Source organism: Manihot esculenta, chromosome 13, assembly GCF_001659605.2.
Source record: "Manihot esculenta cultivar AM560-2 chromosome 13, M.esculenta_v8, whole genome shotgun sequence".
Lineage (NCBI taxonomy): Eukaryota > Viridiplantae > Streptophyta > Magnoliopsida > Malpighiales > Euphorbiaceae > Manihot > Manihot esculenta.
In genome coordinates this window covers 9,694,614-9,715,935 of record NC_035173.2, presented here as the reverse complement: position 1 = coordinate 9,715,935, position 21,322 = coordinate 9,694,614, and the positions used below count along the sequence as shown (strand labels likewise).

At 35.3% G+C, this 21,322-nt stretch overlaps 1 protein-coding gene across 1 annotated transcript; it reads right to left on the bottom strand.

Moving 5' to 3' along the window:
• Positions 1-9,506: 9,506 nt before the first annotated feature.
• Positions 9,507-10,571, bottom strand: LOC122721486. The gene has a single exon (XM_043949320.1). It carries the CDS (start codon positions 10,569-10,571, stop codon positions 9,507-9,509), a length of 1,065 nt encoding a protein of 354 aa, XP_043805255.1.
• Between the last annotated feature and the right edge of the window lie 10,751 nt (positions 10,572-21,322).

Here is a 21,322-nt window from a genome sequence, read left to right as displayed (position 1 = left end):
AAAAAAAAAAAAAAATTTAAAACATGCTATAATGGAATGCATCATTGCACAAACATTTCACATCATGGACGGACCGACCCAAAAATCCCTCAGCTCCATGCCCGGCCCTATTTTGGGCACCACAGGACTTCGTATTGCCCGGCCCTATTATGGGCACCACAGGACTTCGTAAATCGGAGCTATTGCCCGGCCCTATTATGGGCACCACAGGACTTCGTACACAGGACTAGTGAGTCGTGCAATGTCCCTCCTCATCAACCACAATATAATAATGCAATGTAGCATATTCGTGATTCTAATGCAAACATCCTATATTATAGTCATGATGCATGAAATATGATAAAATATTCACTTTCTTAATTTAAAAGATTAAGTATAGTTCCACTCACCTCTGGCTGACTCTGTCAAACTCTCAGCAGCTGGCTCACTGCTGGGGTCCTTGGTTCCTCGGGTCCGAACCTACACAGGTGGACTCCAATGAGGGACCAACATATAAAAACATAACTCTAATATATCCCCCAAAAACCCCCTAAAACATCCTGAAATCATCACATGAAAATATGCATGGAGTGGCTGAACAGGGCACTTTCGGCGGCACCTTCGGCGGCCGAAGTCCTGGACAGAGACGAAACTCGGGTAGGTTCGGCGGCACCTTCGGCGGCCGAAAGTGCCAGACAGAGACGAAAGTCTCTTTTCGGGGGCAACTTCGGCAGCCGAAAGGCCTGCCTCCCCAGCCATGTTCGGCGGCCGAAAGTACCTTCGGCTGCCGAACCTGGTTTCTGCCAAAGGGCAAAAACTTGGCTCCCTTTGCACATTTCGCCTCCAAATCTATAAATCATGCATATTTTTCAACCAAAGCATGCATACAAGTTCCTAGGGGCCTCAAACATGCATATACCCCATCTACAACACTTCATTCATACACAATCAAGCTACATTGTTCATCAAAGCATCAAAACCATAAACTCATCAACAAACCTAAACATGCATCTCTACCCCATAGATCTTGCATAAAACTTGTTTAAAACATAATGTAAGCTAGAGATCGACTCTTACCTCTTGAAGATCGAGAGTGGAGGCGATCTAACTTGGAGTTGGGAGAGATTGAGCTCCTTGGGTCTCCAAGTTCAAAACTTGCTCAAAACTCGTTTCAAAAGCTTAAAAACTTCAAAGCAAGATGAAGACTTGTTAAAACCATGAAAGATCTAAAGGAAACACTCAAGATCGAGGGAGGAGCGGTGGAGACTCACCTTGGCCGACAATGGGAGAGAAAAAGCTCGCCCGTGCGGACCAAGGGGACCCTTTTATAGTGGCTGGCCAGGCCACGTTCGGGGGCCGAATGTGCCTCCGCATCCATGCAATGTTCGGCGGCCGAACATAAGGTTCGGCGGCCGAACCTGCACTTCCCTCACTTAGACTTTCGGGGGCCTAACGTGCCTCCCAAAGTCCATGCATGTTCGGCGGCCAAAAGTGAGTTTCGGCGGCCGAACCTGGGTTTTTCCTTAAAGAATTTTCATGCTAAAACTTATTTAAAATCATACTTAAAACATTAAAAACATGAAAATCATTTCATAAAAACATGTTCTTACCCTTCTAGAGGTTTCCGACACCCAAATTCTACCGGACGGTAGGAATTCCGATACCGGAGTCTAGCCGGGTATTACATTCTCCCCCCCTTAAGAACATTCGTCCCCGAATGTTCCTCAACTAACACATGCATATCATAAACATAACATACACACATAAAGCACATGGAGCACATCTCAACTAACCTTAGAAGAGGTGGGGGTACTGCTGGAGCATGGACTCCCGTGTCTCCCAGGTACATTCTTCCATATTGTGGTGGTTCCAAAGGACTTTCACCATCGGGATTTCCTTGTTCCTTAGCTTTTTGATCTGAGTGTCAAGAATCCGCACTGGCTGTTCAACATAAGTGAGATCCTCTTGGATCTCCACATCAGGCTCACTAAGAACCTTGCCCGGATCTGACACGAACTTCCTCAACATGGAAACATGGAAAACCGGATGGATTCTCTCCATAGAAGCAGGCAAGTCCAGCTTGTACGATACGTTCCCAACTTTTTGCAAGACCTCAAAGGGTCCGATGTACCGCGGAGCTAGCTTACCCTTCTTTCCGAACCGAACCACCCCTTTCATTGGGGACACCTTGAGCAATACTAGATCCCCCTCCTGAAACTCTACCTGTCTCCTGCGGATGTCTGCATAACTCTTTTGCCTGCTTGTAGCAGTCTTGATTCTTTCTCTGATCATGGGTACCACTCTGCTGGTGATCTCTACAAGCTCAGGCCCTGCTAAGGACCTCTCTCCAACCTCTTCCCAGCAAACAGGTGACCTGCACTTCCTCCCATACAAAGCTTCATATGGAGCCATCCCAATGCTAGCATGATAGCTGTTATTGTAGGCGAACTCTACCAAGGGTAGATGTTGCCTCCAAGAACCGCCAAAATCTAGCACACACATCCTGAGCATATCCTCTATTGTCTGGATGGTCCTCTCTGATTGTCCATCAGTCTGGGGATGGAAGGCAGTACTGAAATCCAACCTGGTACCCATAGCATTCTGCAGACTCCGCCAAAACCTGGAGGTGAACTGGGGCCCTCTATCTGACACTATAGAAACTGGGACCCCATGCAGCCTGACAACTTCATCCACATAAACCTGCGCTAACTTATCCACAGAGTAGTTGCTCCTAACAGGGATGAAGTGAGCAGATTTGGTGAGTCTGTCCACAATCACCCATATGGAGTCTAGTCTGTTGGATGTTGCCGGTAACCCCACTACAAAATCCATAGCGATATTCTCCCATTTCCACTCTGGAATCGGCAGTGGGTTAAGCATTCCAGCCGGCCTCTGATGTTCCAGCTTCACCCTCTGACATATTTCGCAGGCTGACACGAACTGTGCCACTTCCCTCTTCATAGCTGGCCACCAATACACTCCCTTCAGATCCTGGTACATCTTGGTGGCTCCAGGGTGAACACTGTACCTTGCATTATGAGCCTCTCTCATAATGTCTCCTTTTAGCCCGATGTCATCTGGTACACATAGTCTATTCCCATAGCGGAGGATCCCCTTACTATCGAACCTGAACTCACTGTTTTTGCCTGACTGAACAGTCCTGGCAATCTTTACTAACTCTGGGTCCTCATGCTGTTTCTGAGCCACCTGCTCCAGAAACACGGGTGTTACTTTCATCTGCGCAATCAAAGCACCTGTACCAGACAACTCCATCAGTAGACCCTCATTGATGAGTTTATAAAATTCCTTCACCACCGGTCTCCTCTCTGCCGTGATGTGGGATAGACTGCCAAGTGATTTCCGGCTTAAGGCATCAGCTACTACATTAGCCTTACCCGGATGGTACTGGATCTTGCAATCATAGTCACTCAACAGTTCTACCCATCTCCTCTGCCTCAAATTCAGCTCTCTCTGGTTCAAGATGTGCTGCAGGCTCTTATGATCTGTGAAGATCTCACATTTTACCCCATAGAGGTAATGCCTCCACATCTTGAGGGCAAAGATAACTGCTGCCATTTCCAGGTCGTGTGTGGGGTAATTCAACTCATGCCTCTTCAGCTGTCTAGAAGCATAAGCGATCACCTTACCATTCTGCATCAACACACAACCCAGGCCTACTCTGGATGCATCACAGAACACTGTGAAATCCTCATTGCTGTTTGGCAGAGCTAACACTGGTGCTGAAGTCAACCTCTTCTTGAGCTCCTCAAAGCTTTCTTCACACTGATCGGTCCACTCGAATCTCTGATTCTTTCTGGTTAATCTGGTTAAAGGAGCTGCAATCTTAGAGAAGTCCTGAACGAACCTCCTGTAGTAGCCAGCCAAACCCAAGAAGCTTCTGATCTCTGTCACTGAGGTGGGTCTTGGCCAGTTAGTCACAGCTTCAACCTTCTTGGGGTCCACTTCTATCCCATTCTCTGACACTATATGCCCCAAGAATGATATGCTCCTTAACCAGAACTCACACTTGGAGAACTTGGCATACAAGCCATGTTCCCTCAAGGTCTGTAATACAATCCTCAGATGCTGGGCATGCTCCTCTGCATTCCTGGAATACACTAGGATATCATCTATAAAGACAATAACGAAGTGATCCAGGTATGGTCTGAATACTCTGTTCATGAGGTCCATGAATGCTGCAGGGGCGTTAGTTAACCCAAACGGCATTACAAGGAACTCATAGTGCCCATATCTGGTCCTGAAAGCTGTCTTTGGTATGTCTTCTTCCCTTATCCTCAGCTGATGGTACCCTGATCTCAGATCTATCTTGGAGAAACAACCCGCTCCTGCTAGCTGGTCGAATAGATCATCGATCCTTGGCAATGGGTACTTGTTCTTGGTAGTGACCTTGTTCAACTGCCTGTAGTCGATACAAAGTCTGAGGGATCCATCCTTCTTTCTCACAAAAAGCACTGGAGCACCCCAAGGTGAGGTACTCGGTCGGATGAAGCCCTTATCTACCAGATCTTGCAACTGTTCTTTCAGTTCCTTCAATTCTGCTGGTGCCATCCTGTAGGGAGGGATAGAGATCGGTCTAGTTCCAGGCATCAGTTCAATCTCGAACTCTATCTCCCTAGCAGGTGGTAGTCCTGGAAGCTCTTCTGGAAAGACATCCAGAAATTCTCTGACAACTGGCACTGAGGCTGGCTCCCTGACCTGACTATCTAGCTCTCTCACGTGAGCTACATACCCCTGACATCCATTCCTAAGCAGCCTACGAGCCTGTAGGGCCGATATCAGACCTCTAGGCGTACCCCTCTTGTCTCCTCTGAAGACAACCTCTGACCCGTTCTGATCTCTGAACCTGACTACCTTGTCCCTGCAGTCCAAGGTAGCACCATGGGTAGATAGCCAATCCATCCCTAGAATGACGTCAAAGTCTGTCAAGTCTAGAACCACAAGGTCGGCGGAGAGGCATCTTCCCTCAACAAACACTGGACAGTACCGGCAGACTGACTCTGCCACCGTCGGATCACACTTGGGTCCACTGACCCATAGGGGACACTCTAACCCAGAGACCATCAACCCTAACCTCTCAACTGCCCTCGGAGAAATAAAGGAATGAGATGCACCCGGGTCCATTAATGTATACACATCAGAACACCCAATGATGAGATTACCTGACACCACGGTGTTGGATGTGTTCGCCTCCTGCTGAGTCATTGTGAAGATCCTGGCTGGAGCTGATGGACCTTCACCTCGGGAACCAGAAGAAGAGGCTGCCCCTCTCCCTCTACCTCTGCCACTGCCCTGTGTTGTGGCTGGAGCTGCTGGTTGTGCCACACTACCCGAAGCTGTCTGTTGGGGCTGGCCCATGAAAGGTGCTCTAGGACAATCCCGAGCTATGTGTCCCTCCTGGCCACATCTGAAACATGCATTGGTCCCCCATCGACACGCTCCCTTGTGTGGCCTCCCACACCTTTGGCATTCTGCACCATCTGAGCCTGAACTCGAGCCACCGCCAAATCCTAGACCGGATTTCAGCTTGTTCCAGAACTTGTTCTTCTTGGGCTTCTTAGTGCTACTCCATCTCTTACTACCTGAACTCTGAGTAGAGGGTCCTGGCCCTCCTCTGCCTGGGGTCTTAACCCCTGAAGACTGGGTCACTGGCTGCTTCACTGACCCCTCAACTATGGCACTGGCCTCCATTCTTCGAGCCATATCTACCACTGTGTGAAAACTCTCCCTCTCAGCTGATTGAATCAATGAGGAGTACCTGGACTGTAATTTCATGACATATCTCCTGGCCTTCTTCACATCTGTATCTAGAGCTTGCCCTGAGAAGGGTAATAGCTCCAGAAATCTGTCTGTGTACTCCTCTATGCTCATGTCTTCTGTCTGTCTCAGTTGTTCAAACTCAATCATCTTCAACTCTCTGGAACTATCTGGAAATGCCCATCCAGCAAACTCATTGGCAAATTCCTCCCATGTCATACTGTCTAGTCTCGGGTCCACATAGCACTTGAACCATTCCTTTGCCTTTTTGCACTTCAGGGTGAACCCTGCCATCTCAATGGCTCTTCTATCATCTGCCCCTAGCTCATCAGTGATCGTCTTCACTGCTCTCAGGTATTCAAAGGGATCATCCCCTGACTTATATTTAGGAGCATCCAGCTTAAGGTAAGCTGTCATTTTCACCTTACTCCCACTGGCTGAGCTAGGTCTAGGAGGTTGAGTAACTGGGGCTATTGGTTCTGTAGGAGGTGGAGGTGGGGATGCAGCATTCCCCGAGGTGGGGTTTGCTGGGTGAGGATGGAAGGATGAGGGTGGATAGGCTGGGTACTGTGGGTACGGTGGATAGAAAGGTGGATAAGGCATGTGGGTAGGGTAGGGATTAAAGCTGGAGTAATCCGACGTACTTCCCATCGGATACCCGGGACTCTGTGCATAGGGTGGGTAATAGGGTGGAAAACCATACCCCGAGGCCTGAGTGCCTCCTTGTGACTCCCCTGTCCCTTCTTCTGACATGCCAACATCCAGATTCCCATCCCTTCTCTGATCTTCTTCCATAACCTCCCTCACATCTGAAGAACTTCCTCCTCTTTCTGTCCCCCTTCTGCTAGTATCAAAAGACCTTCTAGGGTCCCTTGATACTCTTTCTCTGTTTGTTCTGCATGACATTGCCCTAGGCAATGTGGGAGGACGGGCGCTTGTGCCCTCATCCTCTGGTGGGACTCCTGTCAATCGTGCAGATCGACGAGTTCCTCTCATTCTGTTTCTGAAAAACAGCACATAACTCACAAGCATTAGCATCATATGGTTCATGTGGAGTCACATGAACCTACATCACATACATGGCAAACATAGCATATCATTTATGCGCATGCATATAGTCATGGCATATCACATCATCATAGCAAGACAGGACTCTACATCCTATCCTAGTGGACATGACCTTTCCTATTGTGCTTGACCCTCTAATACTTCTATGAGCCCGACACGCTAGGTCCGACCATGTGAACCTAGGGCTCTGATACCACTCTGTAACGCCCCGGAAATCCGGACCGCTACTGGCGCTAGGATCCAGATCGGCATAAGGCCGCCGGGACCCGTAGCAAGCCTAACATATACCTGTAAACCTGCTTAATCCCATACATGATCAACGTCATACACAAAAATATTTAAAACTTTTCTTCTCTATCAATCCCGTACCTGCAAACCTGGGGGGTTAGGGGAGAGGGGTGAGCTAGATGCCCAGTGAGTAGAACTATAAAAAAAAAAAAAAAAATTTAAAACATGCTATAATGGAATGCATCATTGCACAAACATTTCACATCATGGACGGACCGACCCAAAAATCCCTCAGCTCCATGCCCGGCCCTATTTTGGGCACCACAGGACTTCGTATTGCCCGGCCCTATTATGGGCACCACAGGACTTCGTAAATCGGAGCTATTGCCCGGCCCTATTATGGGCACCACAGGACTTCGTACACAGGACTAGTGAGTCGTGCAATGTCCCTCCTCATCAACCACAATATAATAATGCAATGTAGCATATTCGTGATTCTAATGCAAACATCCTATATTATAGTCATGATGCATGAAATATGATAAAATATTCACTTTCTTAATTTAAAAGATTAAGTATAGTTCCACTCACCTCTGGCTGACTCTGTCAAACTCTCAGCAGCTGGCTCACTGCTGGGGTCCTTGGTTCCTCGGGTCCGAACCTACACAGGTGGACTCCAATGAGGGACCAACATATAAAAACATAACTCTAATATATCCCCCAAAAACCCCCTAAAACATCCTGAAATCATCACATGAAAATATGCATGGAGTGGCTGAACAGGGCACTTTCGGCGGCACCTTCGGCGGCCGAAGTCCTGGACAGAGACGAAACTCGGGTAGGTTCGGCGGCACCTTCGGCGGCCGAAAGTGCCAGACAGAGACGAAAGTCTCTTTTCGGGGGCAACTTCGGCAGCCGAAAGGCCTGCCTCCCCAGCCATGTTCGGCGGCCGAAAGTACCTTCGGCTGCCGAACCTGGTTTCTGCCAAAGGGCAAAAACTTGGCTCCCTTTGCACATTTCGCCTCCAAATCTATAAATCATGCATATTTTTCAACCAAAGCATGCATACAAGTTCCTAGGGGCCTCAAACATGCATATACCCCATCTACAACACTTCATTCATACACAATCAAGCTACATTGTTCATCAAAGCATCAAAACCATAAACTCATCAACAAACCTAAACATGCATCTCTACCCCATAGATCTTGCATAAAACTTGTTTAAAACATAATGTAAGCTAGAGATCGACTCTTACCTCTTGAAGATCGAGAGTGGAGGCGATCTAACTTGGAGTTGGGAGAGATTGAGCTCCTTGGGTCTCCAAGTTCAAAACTTGCTCAAAACTCGTTTCAAAAGCTTAAAAACTTCAAAGCAAGATGAAGACTTGTTAAAACCATGAAAGATCTAAAGGAAACACTCAAGATCGAGGGAGGAGCGGTGGAGACTCACCTTGGCCGACAATGGGAGAGAAAAAGCTCGCCCGTGCGGACCAAGGGGACCCTTTTATAGTGGCTGGCCAGGCCACGTTCGGGGGCCGAATGTGCCTCCGTATCCATGCAATGTTCGGCGGCCGAACATAAGGTTCGGCGGCCGAACCTGCACTTCCCTCACTTAGACTTTCGGGGGCCTAACGTGCCTCCCAAAGTCCATGCATGTTCGGCGGCCAAAAGTGAGTTTCGGCGGCCGAACCTGGGTTTTTCCTTAAAGAATTTTCATGCTAAAACTTATTTAAAATCATACTTAAAACATTAAAAACATGAAAATCATTTCATAAAAACATGTTCTTACCCTTCTAGAGGTTTCCGACACCCAAATTCCACCGGACGGTAGGAATTCCGATACCGGAGTCTAGCCGGGTATTACAAAAGCATGGTATTTACAAAGGAATGTAATCCAGGCATAGTATTCAGAATAGCAACTAATTTTTTATCAATTTCAATGGGCATAAAACTCATCTGATTCAATCTGTATAATCCTGCTTCTTCTTTGCCCACAGCAACCACTTTCTTAGTCATTTGGTCCTGAATAATACAACAGGAAGGAAGAAAAAAACAGCTTAGCTTACAATCTTTGATTAATTTGCTAACAGAAAGAAGATTATAATTGAACTTTGGAACAAATAAGACATTTTTCAGGTGCATACAATCTGAAAGTGTGATAGAACCAGTGTAGCAAACTTTCATAGTATTCCCATCAGGTAAGTAAACTAAAACTTGCTTATTTAATAGCTCTAACTCATTAAAGAATGATTGATTCGAAGACATGTGGTCAGTGGCACCAGTGTCAAGAATCCAATTATAGTGCTTATGAATAAATGCACAAGCCATAGACTTAGAGTTAGAAGTACCTGCAAAGATAGCTGGATCTGAGTCTGAATGATATTCATTGTTGTAGTCAAATTGATGAGTATTTGCTGTGAGCACAGCCTTTTCTTTCATCAGTTTGCTTACCTCCTATTGTAAGGAGTTCATCATGATATTGAGGTCATTTATCTGAGTAGATGTGTTAGGCATGTCAAGAGGTGTGTCCCTTTTATGTGGGGTGCCCTCAACAGCTGCTACAACCTTTCGTTCATGTCCTATGTTTCTATTTGCTTTAGAGGGCTGTCCATTATTCTTAATTTTCGTTTTAAACCACTCAGGGTAGCCTATCAACTTGAAACAGCCCTCTCTGACATGTCCATCCATGTCACAGTAGGAGCAATGCCCCCTTTTTGGGCCAGGTCCCCTTTGTTTTCCTTGATATTGTTTATATGTCCTATTCATCAAGGCTAGAGGTTCAGTGTTCCCACTAATGTTTCCCAGAATATCCTTCTGAGACTCAAATTTCAGTACCATAGAATAGGCTTTATTTACAGAGGGCAGAGGATCCATCCCCAGGATCTGATCTCTTACTGTTCCGTAGGCATCACTCAAGCCCATAAGAAATTGCATTAGCCTATTTCTATTGTTAATTTCATCAATTGCCTTTGATGCTCCACAGGTGCATGGAGGAAGGGTCTCCATTGATCCCAATTCATCCCAAAACCCTTTCAATTTAGTGAAATAGACAGATGCAGAGAAATTGTCTTGAGATATCAAGGATATTTTCCTACGCAACTCATAGATCATGGTTCCATTACACTCACCGAATCTTTCGGTAATTTCAAGCCAGAGATCCCTAGCTGAGGCTGTGTAAATGAAGCCATCGACTAACTCTCTGGATATAGAATTTAGAATCCAGGATGTGACCATAAAGTCACATCGCTTCCATTGTTCATAGGAATCAGATCCTTTATCAGGTATTGTAACGGTGCCTTCTATAAATTCCAGTTTCTGTTTGGCTCCTAGGGCTATCCTAATGGCTCTACACCAAGACCTAAAATTTGTCCCTATCAGAGGAGCAGATACTAAAACCATACCTGGATGGTCCGAAGACTGGAGAGTCAGAGGATCTCCAAGATTCTGAGTTCCGATCTGGATTTTGTCCTTCGCCTCCGTGATTTTGCCTTCTTTACTGGTATTCCCTCGTTCTGCCATGATTGACAAGATTTGTCCGTTTTAGCCACAGATCGTGGTGTAAGCTTGTAGATCTTACTGAGTTGAGGCCGTCTTGAAGGAAAACGGAAAGATTAACGAGATCTGCTTGTCATGCAAGCCAGATTCGGTGTAGGACTGGTGATGGCGTTCACCTGGCGTGTAAGCCGGCTCTTTTCGGTAAAGGTTGTTTTAAAAAAGGAATGGCGAGGATGAACGGAAGAGACAGGGAAAGGTGCAAACCCTAACCTGCTCTGATACCATGAAGAGAAAGAAGGAGAAGCATGCCTTTTTCCTTTTATTCAAGATGTAATGAATTTTTACAAGAGTAAGATAATACCGATACTTAGTTTTAGAGGAGCTTATATACTCCTCACGTGGAGCGTAACAGGTGCTCAGATTATAAAAGGACAATTATGCCCATAAGACAGCAAAGAATAAAACAAAACAATATATCAACTAAACTATGATTATCTTGCATTCTCTTCATATTGCTCAAATTAAAATAAGAATTCTAACTCTTTTTAAATATTTAACTACTTATCACCTTTTCATAGATAGGATTATTTTATTTATACTTTAAAGGCCGTTTAAACATTAATTTACATTTTTAAATTTTATATTAATAAAAAGGTATTCTTAGTATTATTAATAAAAATACTTCAAAAAATTATCATATTATCTATTTTTTAACTATAATACAAATTGAAACAACAAAAACTTAATAACACGTTAACTTTATATATTTAGAAATTTTTAATGGATGTATTAAAAATTTTTAAATAACTTTTTTTTTAAAAAAAAAATTTGTTAAACGAAATTTAATAGTTTAAATTTGAAAATATTTAAATAAAATATTAAAATTTATTATGATAATGAGTAATTTAAAAAATAATAAAATGAGTAATTATTGACTAATTAAATTGTAATTTAAGTATAATAGGATTCACCCTTCACACCCTATAAAAAACTACTAAAATTGGTTATTTTCTTCAATACTTCTTTTCTATTTTTTAGATATAATAAATTATAATAATAAATTTTAATTGGTTTTACTGTATCACAATCAGAATTGGTAATATGTCAGGAATGAATAAGCTTTGATTGGAATATCTAGATTTTGTTAAGAATATTTGGAAAAAAAAAAGAACATTATGTTATGTAGTTACTTTTATTTTTATATTCTATTTAGTATTTATAACTATGCTTTATTTATTTTACCAAATGAAAAATAACAATTAGACAGCTAATGGTATTTCATCAAATGGACATTTGGTTCAGCGGTTGGAAGCTGTTGGATGCAGTTGATAGCGACCGACATCCTAATGGCTGAACTTAAGTGTTTTGGTAAATATTTAAAACAGTAATTAATAGTTTATATCTAATTGAAGGATGTCTATTAGTTGTATTTTATATATCTCTACAATTAGAGTTGTTTCTTATCAGTTGGTAGCTAATATGATTTTATTTTTTTATTTAGACTATTTTACTCTTTAAAATTTTATTAATTATAAAAAAAATTTCTTTTAAATTAAATTTTTTCATCAAAAAGATTATTTAAAATTATAAAACCTAATAAATAAATATAAAATTATTATAAACATAATTAAATTAATCATAATATTCATCTAATAAAATAAATAATATCTATATTCATACAAAACATACATTTTCAAAATTATATTTTAATTATTATGTATGTTATACAATAAATTTATAATTTTATATGTATTTTGTAAAAAAAAAAAAACATAAATTGATATATACGTTTTTTTATAAATAATCAGTAAGTATTATATATAGGTTGCCAAACACCTAATATATCAACTATCAGTTGCAATCTCCATTAGCTACAAGCTATCCACTATTAATAATTACTATGAGTTACTAAATTAAATGGGCCTTGAGGGATTTAAGTTAGCTTTAAGCCTATGTCTTTTTTTAAAATATATTGGAGAACTTAATCTAATTAATAATAATTTTTTTTACTAATAAACAAGTAGTAGACATTTTTTTTTTTTGAACTGAAAATTGAGGATTGGGGGAGAGTCTGAGACCTCTCAAATTTACTCAGATGCACTTACCACTAGGCTATGTCTGTGAATGCAAATAGTAGACATTCTAAATAGACTTAATAGTACATAAAATTCATAACTTTTCGAGCTTTTGTATTTTAATCCACTAGTTTTAATTTTGGCACGATTGATCATATTTTCAAAATTTGAAGATATTTTGTCTAGATTAAGAATCCAATCTAGGTGAAGTGTGCCCCATCCTAAGTGGCATGCAACATATTGTTTTATTATTAAAAGCATATCCCACTTTATTTCAAAAAAAAAAAAAAACAGCATATCCCACTTTCCACCTGTTATTTTAAAAACTAAAGTGAGCAATTTTTTTATTTGATTTTCCATTTGATTTGATTCGTCTCTAATTTTAATTTGATTTCGGTAGTATTTTATTTAATCAATTTTTTATAAAAAAGATTGAACTCATCTCTAATAATAAAAAAGACAAGTGGTATGCCAGCTAGGATAGGGCACACTTTCCCCAAATTACATTATTAATCTGGATAAAATTTATTTAAAATTTGAAATTTTTATTAATTGTGCCAAAATTAGAACTAATGGATTAAAATGTAAAAAGTCGAAAAGGTTTGGATTTTGTGTGCTATTAGCCCTTCTAAATATTGTAGCTGCAATCCAACCATGAGATATAATTATAAAACTTCTAACTATATGATCACAAATTAAATTTCAAATTAAAAATTTTAAATTAATGTGTTAGTCTAGTAATAAAAATGGAAACTATTAAAAATTCGAATACTTTTAGATTCATTACTTATGTAATTTTTTATATTATTAAAAGTAAAAATATCGTTAAATGATTATATTTCATTTTTGTATTTATTTATTGATGTTGTTCACATAATAATTTTTCGGATATGAACCTGTAAGATAAAAGAAAACACCGGATAGGTTATTTTTGCAATCTCTCCGATGTTTAAATCAATATATGTGATGAATAAATTATAGAATTTATTGATGGAGAGAATAATATATCTCATTATAGAGATTGTGAGCTCCTTATATAGCATGTAAGATAAAGTTTGGATATGATATAAAATATTAGATAAGATAGGATACAAAATCTTAAATAAGATAGGATATGGTATTCTATTAGATATGGATAATGTTCTAATATAAATAATTTTCTATTGTGATTAGAATTTTATCACCTATTAAAATTTTATCACCTTATTCGGAGTTATGGAATATTTGAATAGTTGACATAATTTGGGTTATTGAGATCTAGATTTAATATATTTTAATAATTAGCTACATCAGTAGTCCCACCTACAGTGGTCGAATCTTTAGTTTCGATACTTAATTAATCCCTTTGACGAACATAACACCTTATGGAAATTTGGTGACAAATCACTTTGATGATTGTTTTGACTTTTCCCTTGGTGAACTTGTCACTTTGTGGGACTCTAGTAATGATTTGCTTTGATTTTTTTTTTCTGACGAATTTATCACCTTGTGTTTTTGACCTTGGAGGTTATAGTTTCTTTACTAGTTGTGTTTGTGGTAATGATGTTTTGTGGGTGCATTTTAATTCAGATGAGAGGACTAAAGTTATCAATGTATAACTAAAATATTAGTACTTTAATAGATTGACCTATGGTTAAATAAATGTTACCGGACTTTTGTTCCCATCTTGTTTTGATGGCTTGACATTGATGAGATATGGTATTATGCCATCATCATAAGAAACTGGATGGGCATCAGTTGCTGATGAGGGCATGCATATCGCTTAAAGGGGCAATTGGTTTCCTAAAAGGGCACTCTAGGAGTGCTCTTACGTCTCCTAAATGGGCAACTGCTTGCATGAAAGGGCGCTTTTACATTGCCTATGGACACTCTTACATCGCCTTAATGGGCAATTTATTGCCTAAAAAGGCGCTCTTACATCGCGTAGGGGCGCTCTTATATTGCCTAAGGGTGCAATAGGTCGCTTGAATTTAAGGAAGAGTCTTTCGATATGTGAAGCATACTATCACTTTAGTGTTGTTCCTCTTTTATAAATGATAGAACCTATTAAAACTTATCTCCAAAATTAATTCTTGTACAAGATGTAAAAGTATAAAAATTGAATTTGTATGAGATGACCCAATATAATATGTGATCTGAAAGCTAATGCAGAGTCTAAATAGAAAAATAAATACAATAGTAAAAAGTAATTATTGCTTACCGTTGGTTGTTAAGTACATAATATTACTTGGTTGATGTGTGTAAACATCACCATCTTGCAATAAGATAATTTGTAGCTTTTTTTCTCTCTCTTTTTTTTGTATACAATAAAGAACTCTTTCTAAACTATTAACATATAATGATAGATCTTGTAAAATAGACCTAATAAAGGACTAATACTGATGGACCTTCATGCTTAATGAGAGCTTGAGTAATACTTAAAAGTAACAAAATATTTATGTAAGTCATTTAACGACAGCGAAATTCTGTCGTTGATTCAGAGATGGGATTGAATCTGTCACTACAGTAGCGACTTGTAAATATCGGTCACTAAAAGTTTGCAATGAGAGTACTAAACATGGGATTAAATCCGTCGCAAGTCTTTTGTATAATCATTTTTTGATAGAATAAAACCCTTTAGCGACGGTGATTACTTCATCGCAGTTGCCCAGATTTATAATAAAGTGTATGTGAGATACAAATTTTGTTGTAACATATTTGTGATGGAATAAATTCCTTTAGCAAGGGAAATATTTCTGTCACAAAAGTTCAAATTTCTAAAAAGGTGTAAGGAATACACAAATTTCTTTGTAATAGATTTTGTGACGAAATAAATCATTTAGCGACAAAAATATTTCCGGCATAGAAGCTTAAATTTCTATTTGTTGATCACAATCTTCTTCAAATAATAAAAAAAGTTTGAGATATATAATTTTTATATCGATTTTCAAAGACGACGCCAATGATATTGTTCACATCATAATTCTTCGGATGTGAACCTGCAAGATAAAAGAAAACACAGAGTGGATTGCTTTGGCAACCTCTCTAATCAATATATATGATGAATAAATTATGAAATTTACTAATGGAAAGAATAATATATCTCATTATAATTTATATAGTATATAAAATAGAGTTTAAATATAATATGAAATCCTAGATAACATAGGATGGAGAGTTCTAAATCAGATAGGATATGAATCCTATCATATAAGTATTGATTAGGATATTTGAATAGTTGACGTGATTTGAATTATTAAAATTCAAATTTAATATATTTTAATATTAAATTACATCATTTATCATATAACATTAAAAAAATTTTACATTGATTTTAATTTTTTCAAGTAGATATTATTGCAAAAAATTTTATTAGTGAAGGATAATCTGTAGCTAAATCTTTTATCGATAAATTAATATATACTATTATTTTTTATAGTCATTAAATCTTCTGATAAATGATAAATTAAGATATTGCATTTTTTATTATTTTTTAAATATAAATTTGATCATTTCACTGAGTTATCTTTACAAAATTTTGTGTTATATTATAAGAAAATTTAATTATGTGAAATTTTAATATTACAACCACTGTTCAATCAACTTTAATTTAAATAAAAAAACTAATACAATTAACCAATCAACTTAAACATGTTTAAATGAACATAAAAAATTATAATAATAAAATTAATTTGCGAGTAGTTTTAGCAATTTCAATATTCTACCTCTCCCTCCCACTTATATATATGAAAGCTGAAATTAAAATATTATTTTATAATATTAAGCCACATGGTCTTTTAATAATTGTTTAAGATAATAACAAGTGATTATTGATGTTATTTATATTTGAAAAGATAAAGTTAGATAACTCTTTAAAATAATATTAAAATAAACATAATTACGATAATAAATTTTATTAAGTTTTTTTAAAACAATTAAAATTTAAATTAAATTAATACTATACATTGTTTCAAATAGTATATGTTGAAGATATATAGATTTAGTATCCATATATATAAATCATAAAATCCCATAAAATTACTTTGGAAAATAATAAGTAGCATTTTCTTACTAATAGTGTTTACAATTTAAGAGATTAAGTCATTAACAATTTAGAAAAGGATTTCAATATAAATTTACAATAAGATTTTGAAATTCAATACATAGAAAGTAAAAAAATAGTAAATAAAATAAAAAATAAGAATTTGTGTATTGTGAAAGCTGGACATAAAAAAATATTTTATAATATTAAGTCGCATGGTCTTTTTAGAGTTGTTAAAGAAAATGACAAGTGATTACTAATGGTATTTATACTTAAGATTTTAAAAATCAAGATAATTAAGACAACAGATTTCGATCTAATTTTTTAAAAAAATTAAATTTAAATTAGATTAGATCTATATTTTATTTTAAGTAGTATATGTTGAAGATTTGAAGATTTAGTATCTACCTATATTAAGTCATACAAACTTGTTAAAATTGCTTAAGAAAATAATACGTGACATTTTTTACTAATGGTGTTTAAAGTTTAAGAGATTAAGTCCTTTAACTATCTAGAAAATAATTTTAATTAAAAGTTACAGTTAAATTTTAAAATTTAAAATAAAAAAATAAGTATTGTTAAAATAACGCAAATATCTATTATTTCGTTAAATATTTTTCAACTCCATTGTGTTAATTTGAATGATTTGATTTATTACTAATACAAAGAAACAATTTTGTGAATCTAAGATAAAAATACTAAGTATTTTAAGTAATTTCATTTGAGTGGAACTAAAAGAAATTGTTTAACAAATACTGTAAATCAAGATAAAAAGTAAAAAATTTGTTGTTAACATAACAAATAAGAAATCTCATTGCACTAATAATATAACTTGTTGTATGTAGACATCATAGAAGTAAAAGATTAGTATAACTTAAACTTATATTACTTTTTTTTTTATTTACTTTTTAATTTTTTAACGAAAGCAAATATCTATTATTGACCTAAGTATCTCAAACCTTATTTTAATACTACTAATTATTTTGAAAGTGTTCGTGTGAATTTGTAGATTTCTAATTCAAATAAATGTAATAATTTTTATTCAAAGATGAAAAGTATAAAGATTGAAAATATATATCAAGAAAGGGACCAAAACATAATTTTTAGTTTATATATTGTAAATTTCAATCAATTAATTGTATTGACTCAAGTTTATATTTTAAATGTTAAAACCTATATATAAGGTCTATTTTCAAGAAAAAAAAATTTTTGGAGACCAAAACGAAATCAATAGATGGATTATTTTTAAAGATACTTATATACCAAATGAGAAATTTTAAAATATAGGTTACAGCAATTCAAATAGAATGAAAATTGAAAATTTGTAGTCTAAATTGTAACTTTTTAAAAAATTAGTGAAAGATTTTATGCTTTCTAAAGTGGACTTTAGGCTACAGAATTTAAGAGAAATAAAGGAAAAAATTTATCTTTTTCGGATGCCAAAAGTAGACTTTAGTCCATATGTAATTTGAAAGGGAAAGGTCTTCTTATCTCCAAATTTTTTAGCAAGTGTGGCCGCTGAACTTGAATCTTTTTTTACCATGAAATAACAATTATTTCAATACATAAAATACCCTATTTATATTTAATGTACCTTCAACTTACTAGAATATAGATCTCGCATGATGGTGAGAGCCCAAATATGGGGTTAGCTCCCAATATTTATTATGAATAAGTGCGTGAGTAGCTCTAATTTATCTTTTTATGTAAATACTGTTTGATTAATTGATTGATGCATTTTCTTTTGTAGAATTGCATTAGTAATAGACAATTATAGAATTTATAATTATAATTAATGTTTATAGTGGACGCTCACCCCTATTCAATTATTGCTCTTCAAATGACAAGTGGACTTTTTTTAGAATTGACATACAATTCTTTCTCACAGGATTATCTATATTTTTATTATAATTTGATATTTTAAAATTTTAACTATAAGTGGACTTAACATAGCTTAGATTCTTATTCTATTTAATTTATCTAAATTGTTTTTTTACTCAAACTATTGTTTAATTCTTGAATTTAATGCTTTTGAGTACTTTTATAGATGCTTAAATAATTCTATTCTTAAATTAACATTGGAATGGAAAAATTTTAGGATTAAATAGAGAATTGAAAATCATAGAAATATTAATTATATTGAGAATGGAAATTTGACTTGTGAAGTGTTGAAAAATAATTAAATTTGGATTGTTAATGAGATATATTAAGTGAATCAAAGCCTAAGTAAAACCAATGTATTTAGTACATAATTTTGATAAACTGATTTTATTTTATTTATTTTAACATTTTCATATTGCTCAAGTTAAAATAAGTATTTAACCATTTGTGACCTTTTCATATCATAACTGAATTAGGATTATTTTATTTATACTATTAATGGGCCATTTAAACATTAATTTACATTTTTAAATTTTATATTAATAAAAAGGTATTCTTAAAATATTTGTAATATTAATATATTTAATTTCTTTTATGATTTATTCATTTGGCAGTGATTTTCATTGTATTAAGATAATTTTGGGCAAATAAAAAGTTCTAGGTAAATTTTCAGTGTGACAATAACTTTTTTCATTCTATTTGCAATACATTTTTCTTTGAATTTTTTAATTTATTATTCTTTTTTCTACTTTAGCTTGTTAAATCTGAGCTTATAACTTTTTAATATGATTAATAATAAAGCATATATGCCTTTTTTTTCAAATTAATAATTTTTCAATAGAAATTATCATATTTCATTTAGAGTCCTTGTACAATAAAATTTCAAAACTAATAATTTTTCATTGTGATTTTACTCAAAATAAACTAATCAATTAATTTTAGTCTTTTTGTTGTAATTTTAGTAAATTATCATAGTATTTTGGGCAATTTTAATATTTCCCTTCTTCATAATTTTAATATATATACTAGAAAACTTTTATTTATTTTAGCAAGCCTAATTGTATAATTTTCATTTATAGCTATTAGTGTTAAATTTACCCTTAATTAAGTTGACCAATGAACAAGACAATTACATCTCCATTATTTATTAGGTGGTGATCAAATCGCATGGTGCACACTGAATCTTCAGTCTTCTACCAATCTTGCATTTTCTCTTTATATATGGAAAATGGTTTAAAACTTCCATAATTTCTAACTGATAGATTTTATTTTAGGGTCTCTTTAGTATTTTTTTTTTTTTTTTTTGCTTTCATAAATTTTAATTAAATGAATCTGTTAGTACTCCGCAAAAAAATAAAATAAAGAAGTATAATGATACACATATTTTTATTTTAATTATTGCTTTATTATAAAAATAGAAAAAGAGAGGATCCACCTTAGGTCTTCTCAAGTTCAACATATGCAGCTTAATACACTATGTTTAATATTTCAAGCGACCTAATTTTTCTTCAATAAAAGATGAAGCTTTCAAAAGACATACACAAGTATGATTACCACCACAGAAACAAGGATAACGACAATTGCAATTTTTACCCCGAATACAATCTTTTTCTGCATAGCATGGTTGAACAGCAGCCTGTAGATACAAATCATCTGCATATACAACTGATTTCTTTCATAATTTAGTGAAATGAAGATTATTATTGATTTCTTTCATAATTTAGTGAAATGAAGATTATTATTGATTTTTTTCATAATTTAGTGAAATGAAGATTATTATTATTATTATTATTATTATTATTAGAGATTGGTAAAATGATACTTACAAGATTGAAGGATGATGAGCATCAGAGCAACCATGAAAGCTAGCTTCATGACTGAAGAATTAAATGCCATATGATATTTTAGGTTGAAAAGGAGTATGTATTAAGCCTCATAAGAGTCATCTTATATATAAGTATTTATTAGTCAAATTATTTAATTTCTAAAATAAAAATAAAAATATTGAATTGAAAATACACGTGACATGAATTAATTTTCATATGTCATGCACTTTATCTAGAAGTACAGACTTTCATTACCTAATATGAATAGTAATAAATTATTTAAAAAATTGATATTCATGTGGCATGAAAAACCTTCCAATTTTATCACAATCAAAATTGGTAATATGTCGGAAATGAATAAGTTTTGGCAGGAATATCTAGATTTTGTTAAGAATATTTGGAAAAAAAATATAACATTACCTTATGTAGTTACATTAATTTTAGTAAACTATTTAGAAAAATTTACTTATTTTTTTTATTTTTATATTTTATTTAGTATTTATAACTATGCTTTGTTTATTTCAATAAATGAAAATAACAATTAAGCAACTAATTGTATTTCATTAAAGGGACATTTGGTTCAGCGGTTGAATGCAGATGATAAGGATAGACATTCTAACGGCTAAATTAAGTGTTATGGTAAATATTTAAAACATTAGCTAATAATTTATATCTAACTTAAAGATATCTATTAGTTGTATTTTATATCATCTCTACAATTAAAGTTGTTTTTTATGAGTTGGTAGCTAATCTGATTTTATTTTTTTATTTAGACTATATTACACTTTTTCAAATTTTATTAATTATAAAAATTTTTCTTTTCAATTAAATTTTTTTATCAAAAAAATTATTTAAAATTATAAAACCTACTAAATAAATGTAAAATTATTATAAACAAAATTAAATTAATCATAATATTCATCTAATAAGATAAATAATATCTATATTCAAACAAAACATACATTTTCAAAA